Genomic DNA, 6,000 nt, shown 5'->3' with positions numbered 1-6,000 from the left:
GTATTTTCCTCAAACTTTTACTGATGTGTTCAATTAATATAGCTGCATTTTGTCATTTCACATGTATATGAAGGTTAGCTTTAAAGTCTGCAAATTTTTGCACCTTTTACACAATAGTCGCTTGTTAAATGTAATAGATTGTTGTTAAAACTTTCAATATTTGTGACCTAGATACCTGTTCTTTAACTTATTGAGGAAGGGAGCTACTCCTTACGAGAAATTCCTTACAAGAATTTTTTTAAGTATGAAAACAATCTGATAAAAGGACTCAATCATAGTGTCAGGTTTTTCAATTCTTCATAAGCATAAAATCTATAAAATATACGGCATTTTATCCTGCATTTCCGCAGACTACATATTCATCAGCTGCCAAGGGTTACATGATTGTTACGCACTTCAGTCAGTTACGTCATAAATACGTGCTCGCAGAAAAGCTGACGGTTCTGGGATGTCTGCATATCTGCATCGCAGAAGACAAAGAAAAACCTTGCTGAAAGTAGGGTGCTTCAAAGCGTATATGATTGGATTTAGACAGGAGTTACAGAGAAGAAGAACCGTAAGCCAGGGAATCACTGGATCACTCGGTGGAATCATCACAGCCACCCCCAAAGGCAACACGCAGATTGTGTACGCACAGACGACAATAAAGAGGTTCAACGTGATCTTTAGCTGTTGGTTGTAGCGTTCCTTTCTCTTCCGCTTGTGTATGTCTTCCAGTGTTGGCGACCTACTGATGTTGGACTCCTGAGGTAGTGTGTTGCTTTGTTCACTAGCCCCATTGATAACTCCTGCGGCAGATGATGGGTTGCGAGACCTTGTGTCATCTGGGTCAGCTGGGTCATGGTTGTCAGGTTTGATAGATTCTGCCGCCGTCATCGTGGCATTCCCAGGAACCCCATCTACCTCGTCTTCTATGATTGTTACATTTGTGTGGGTTTCGAAGTCCTTTTCGGCTCCCCGTTTCGGCGCTTGGAGAGAATTCATGACCTCGTGGTGTTGTCGAATCATTCTGAGAATAAAAGTGTAGCTCAAAATGATGACGACAAAGGCGGGAAATTGTACGAGAAGGCCGGCCGTTAGGCTCAGGTAGTCTGAGTACTCGTTGTTTGTGTTCTGCGAGCAGACCTTGTATTGCAAGGAGTAACCGAGTGAGCCAACTCCAGCCGGGACTATGATGCACATCAGCACGATGGGGTAGAGCCATGAAAACGCTACCATGGCCACGATGTTGCGCCGCCTGTACATGTTTTTCAGGAAAGGCTTCGGATTCAAGACTTCATATATGACGTTGAATCTCGTGAAGGCAATCAGAGCCAGCGTGACGATACTGCAACCTAGAGTTGTAAGCGTGACTGCCGCGACAAATTTGCAGAACAGGTCTGGAATGTAGCAGCTGTTAGTGCTTAGAAGGGTTGCCACGTGAGCCGGAAGGAAAAGTGCGGTGACGAAATCGGACACTGCTAAATTGACGACGAAAATGTTCGTGGTGGTCTGGAGACGCCGCGAGACGATCACGGCGATGATGACGATCAGGTTTCCAGCCGTGCCCAGCAGGAACACGATGAGGACTAACGTAGCGAGAATTGTTCGTGGTTCTTTGTTGTGGAGGATGTATTCCCCCGGTTGAAGGTTGAAGGTCATATTGCACACGATGATCTTTCGGACCAATGTGACGAGACCCGTCGTGTACAGGGACGGATCACTGGTCGTGTACATGTCCTCGAGATCGCCGGTGGCGTTAACTGTAAGCATTCTCTCCGTCATATTTGGTCGCAGTTAATTTTACCCGTATCTTCCAAGAATTTGTCGTACTTCCAGGAAGCAGTGATGAACACGTTCCCAAAGTTCCTGCATAAGAACCCTGGTTATTTCCTTTTCAAGATAATGGCCGTGGACTGATGTCTTCAGGGTGCAGCAAAACCAGTGGCATGCAAATCTGTAGTAGAAGTAAACATCGAAAATATGTCTAATGAAATATTACTAACGACATATCAATATTCTTTTCTTTACCAACCATCAGTTGGTACAGCTAGATCGAAGTTCTAATTATCCACCGCTTTTTATTGCAAATATTAATTCCTTCCTGTCTTGTGAACCGAGTCTTATGGTATGTTCCTCAATTTTGCTAAGACTAGCTAGCCACTGATAGCATACACGCACGTACCAAGTTAGGAGAATAATCTAGTGACAAGAGAGCCATAAGCATTCAAATCAAAAGAATGTATTAATACAATAAATGTTATTTAGATCCAAAGATAAAACCTAGTGAAATAACTCCTGAATACCGTGTATTAAAAAAATATACGAGCAATAGCATTCATCCCATTAGCAAAGTGATGAAAAATGAAGTTTGATGGTTTGTCTAATCACAGGCTCACTGAGAAAGCACAGTTGGAGTTATCATTTCCATTAATCATGGTCATTTCAGGGGAAAGAATGTTTTTTCCTTTTATCAATGTTATAATGATTGACTGATTTAAGATATCATGATCAGTTTCTTCGTAAGTGTTTCTCGTGAGCCTTACAATTATTGTTGAATATTTGTCATTCCAGATATCGAAACTGTGGCGCGCAATCCTACATTCTATCCTCTATAATTGACAACAGACTGGTGTTTCAAATTATCTGTTAGAATTTATAGCATGCCTGATTATACTGGCGTAAAATGGTGTTCAAGTGAACATTTTCATCATACATTGTATACTGGCGGTAAAACAGCAACAACTCTTTGTTATATATCAGTTATAGAATAATGTTATCAACAATGATTATGTGTTGTCAATTCTAAAATCAATCATTCATTTTACACATTTTGAAACTTTTTGAAATATCTGCGATCGACCAAAAAAGAATGAACAGCAGAGAGCTCAAAATAAAAGTAAGCCTTTTACTCTAAATGATCAACAACGAACAATGATATGCACAAATTATGATAAAAAGATGCTGCATTACACCACAAAATTAATACTTATATGATAATGTAGCGTTTATCAGAGCGGATATGTTTATCAAGGAACGCTGTTGATTACTCTCGCGACCAAAGCATGCAAGTCAACTCCTGTTACCACATAGCTTGTGATTACAGTGTTTAAGATTGGAGGACTTTCGCTGATGAACTTTTTTACTTCAGGCGTTCACCAGAGGGAGACTGACTAAATAAAAATTCCACACCAAATGGGACAATTGAGAGAATGTTTGAGTTGATTCCAGAGAGATTAATTCATTCTGATATCATGCTTTGAGGAGCTGTGAGCACGACGACGTGATTGAAATGCGCTGGGATCAGAAGTTCAGAAATATAATGAATAATTGTCGCTTCACCCGTAGTCATAGTAATCGCGCACTACACGTACGCCAACGAAAATATCATATAGTAAAAGGAAGGAGCTTAACACCTGTCGTATATTAATAGTTTAAGTTGTGGTAATAGAAAAAAATCTTGAGTATAGTAGGAGCAGCAGCAGCAGTAGTAGTAGTAAATCACGTAGTAGGATTTGCAGTATAGTAGGTGGTGGTGGTGGTGGTTACAGGTTGTAATAGTGACTCTACAAGTTATATTAACCCATTAAAGTAGAAGTACATGTGATTACAGTCGAAGCAATGGTTTAAGGAGTTGAGTAACAACAGTTGTTGACGCAAGATCAGCATATAGCTGTAGTTTAGTAGTCGAATGAGAATACTAGCGCCATTCATATCATGCAAGCAGGCCACTCTCGATCATAGGAGACATTTCATTGCACGGCTGTTCTAAGTGTTCTTTCAGTCGTAGTATTAGGCTATGGTCGACGTCGCAATGTAGAAGCCACATAGTTTATGTGCCAAGAAGTGGAACTTGTAGTATTAACAGTAACTCATGCACGTAAAAGATCCCGCTTCACTTATTCATGGCAGAGAGCAGAGTGTTTAACCCGGCGGCACGGTCCCATGCACCTTACATCCAATTAGAACCCATTGTGGAAGACCAGCTATTGCAGCGGAATATATGTGCTATCCAGTCATCTTCTCTAATGGCAAATTTTAAAAGTGAGAGCAGTGTGCTAATACCTTTAAAGTAAAAACAACAAACCACGACACAATTACCGCAATCAGATGGTTTAATTGCCTGTTCTGCTTCCTCTATATACTTCCACTGCTACTGCTACCGCAATACTACAACGCCAGGCCTTTTCCTCTACTGCTACTTTATGTGTCATCGTTGATATGATGACCAGTTACACCTACCAACACCGTTTGGTGTTTTTACTGTCATATTCCTACAAGCAACTACTAACGCCGTGCTGTCTCAATTCCATTTGCCGATATAAAAACAGTAATGATAGTACGCTTGCTCCAGGACTCACCTCATTTTCTGAATGCAACTTATAGTCCCATTGTTCGGGGAAAATAACAACCTGCCAGCATAGGTTTGTCTCATATGAATGTGAAAGCATCAGGAATGTCGTGTCACGATGGTACCAGTTGACCTTATAAATAATTGCCTATACTCGAGAGAGGCTTATATGCATCGCGACGATGTGTACCGCGAAACATATAGGGCCTAAACCGAAAAAGTAAATTCCCACATACTTCGTAAACTAGGTGACACGCGAAGTTCTCATTATTATGCTATTCAGAGAATCCAACTAAGCGTGTCCTTTAATACAAAAAATCGTGAATACATCTTTCACAAAAGTGAGCGTGGGTTGTTGTTAGCCAGTGGTCTCAACCATGTTTAGTATTGTCGACGATAGGGGTACATTCAGGAGTTCCCGGCTTATCCCGGCCAGTAGGGGAAAAAAGTTGCTTCCCTCTCTCAAAAAAGGAAGTTGAATATAAAATCCGATCCTCCCTACGTATAGACGTAATCCTCAATACATGTGATGATGTCTTGGTGGCATGAATAATTGTCCATTCGAGAATACTAAAAACAAAGCATTGTATACCATGTGACTGGAGTCGAACTTGCAATAAACTCACTTGACTCTGTTCGTCTATCTGAAGGAAGAAGGAAATCTTCCTACTTATCTCCTAATTGCGTTTGAAACTTGAATCTCTGCCATTGTGAGGAGTGACGACGGGTCCAAGAATAAAAGTGATGGTCACTTCATGTAGTACAGTAATACCCCTGGAAGTAAGCCGTCAATGTGTGAGACGAGTTCCAAAGCGGCCACTTCTAGTCACGAGCGGAGAGCTGCGGAATGCGAAATACTCCATAAACACTGATTCTTATCTGATTTTTGGAGGATATTTATTACCTTATATAGTCGATAAACTCTCCTTCAGTCTATAAAACACGTTACTAAAATAATTATGGGTTTTTTTAACGATGGATGGCATTGAATGATTGAGAGGGTTAAAAGGAGAACTTTGTATTACAGGTGTACTACCGCCTGATTTTAGAGAGAGGTCCAAAAGTCAGTCTCAAGATGTGATATTTTCATCTCCGTTTTCCTTAGAAAGTAATCACAACTAGATTTGGCGTTGTGCCTGTATGACAGCAAGTTCTGTAATCATCCACGTTAGTAGAGATAGGCCCTGTAAGTCCTTGAGTATGTAGACACTTATTTCATAGGCTGTGTTTGATTTTGCTGCTACAAAGAATCGTAAAACTAACTCCATCCAAACCCCCCTCACAAAAGAAAATAATAATGTACGAGTACTTCTTTAACAGTCGTTAAATTGGCGGATCTTGAGTGTTGGTAAATAATATTTAGGGGCGGTTTTCGATAAAGTCTAATGTACAGACTATAGGTGTTGACATTCAAATTCATAACCGTATGTGACTTGCACTCAAGACAGACTTGAATTGTCTACAAATATTTGACAACGTTCTTCATCAACATGTGAAACTCCGTCGTAAACCCTTCAAGGGCATTCGTCAGGCCGATAAAAATGCGGACGCGTTGATTTCACCACAAGTATATAGGTGAAGGATATTTTGGAAGATATAGATAAGCAACCAGCGTGACCCCCTTAGGTAGTTCCTTTATAATTTGCTCGTTGACTTGTCCGTTGGGGAAT

At 40.7% G+C, this 6,000-nt stretch overlaps 1 protein-coding gene across 1 annotated transcript; it reads right to left on the bottom strand.

The window, feature by feature from the left end:
* Positions 1–330: 330 nt before the first annotated feature.
* Positions 331–5,164, bottom strand: LOC139740755 (probable G-protein coupled receptor No18). Its single transcript, XM_071651333.1, has 2 exons — positions 4,957–5,164; positions 331–1,936 (listed from the first exon to the last, which is right to left on the bottom strand). Exon 2 carries the CDS (start codon positions 1,762–1,764, stop codon positions 397–399), a length of 1,368 nt encoding a protein of 455 aa, XP_071507434.1. The 5' UTR covers positions 1,765–1,936; positions 4,957–5,164; the 3' UTR covers positions 331–396.
* Between the last annotated feature and the right edge of the window lie 836 nt (positions 5,165–6,000).

Source organism: Diadema antillarum, unplaced genomic scaffold, assembly GCF_040938485.1.
Source record: "Diadema antillarum isolate AM-2024a unplaced genomic scaffold, OU_Dant_1.0 scf00000030, whole genome shotgun sequence".
NCBI lineage: Eukaryota > Metazoa > Echinodermata > Echinoidea > Diadematoida > Diadematidae > Diadema > Diadema antillarum.
This window is presented reverse-complemented; position numbering and strand designations above follow the sequence as displayed.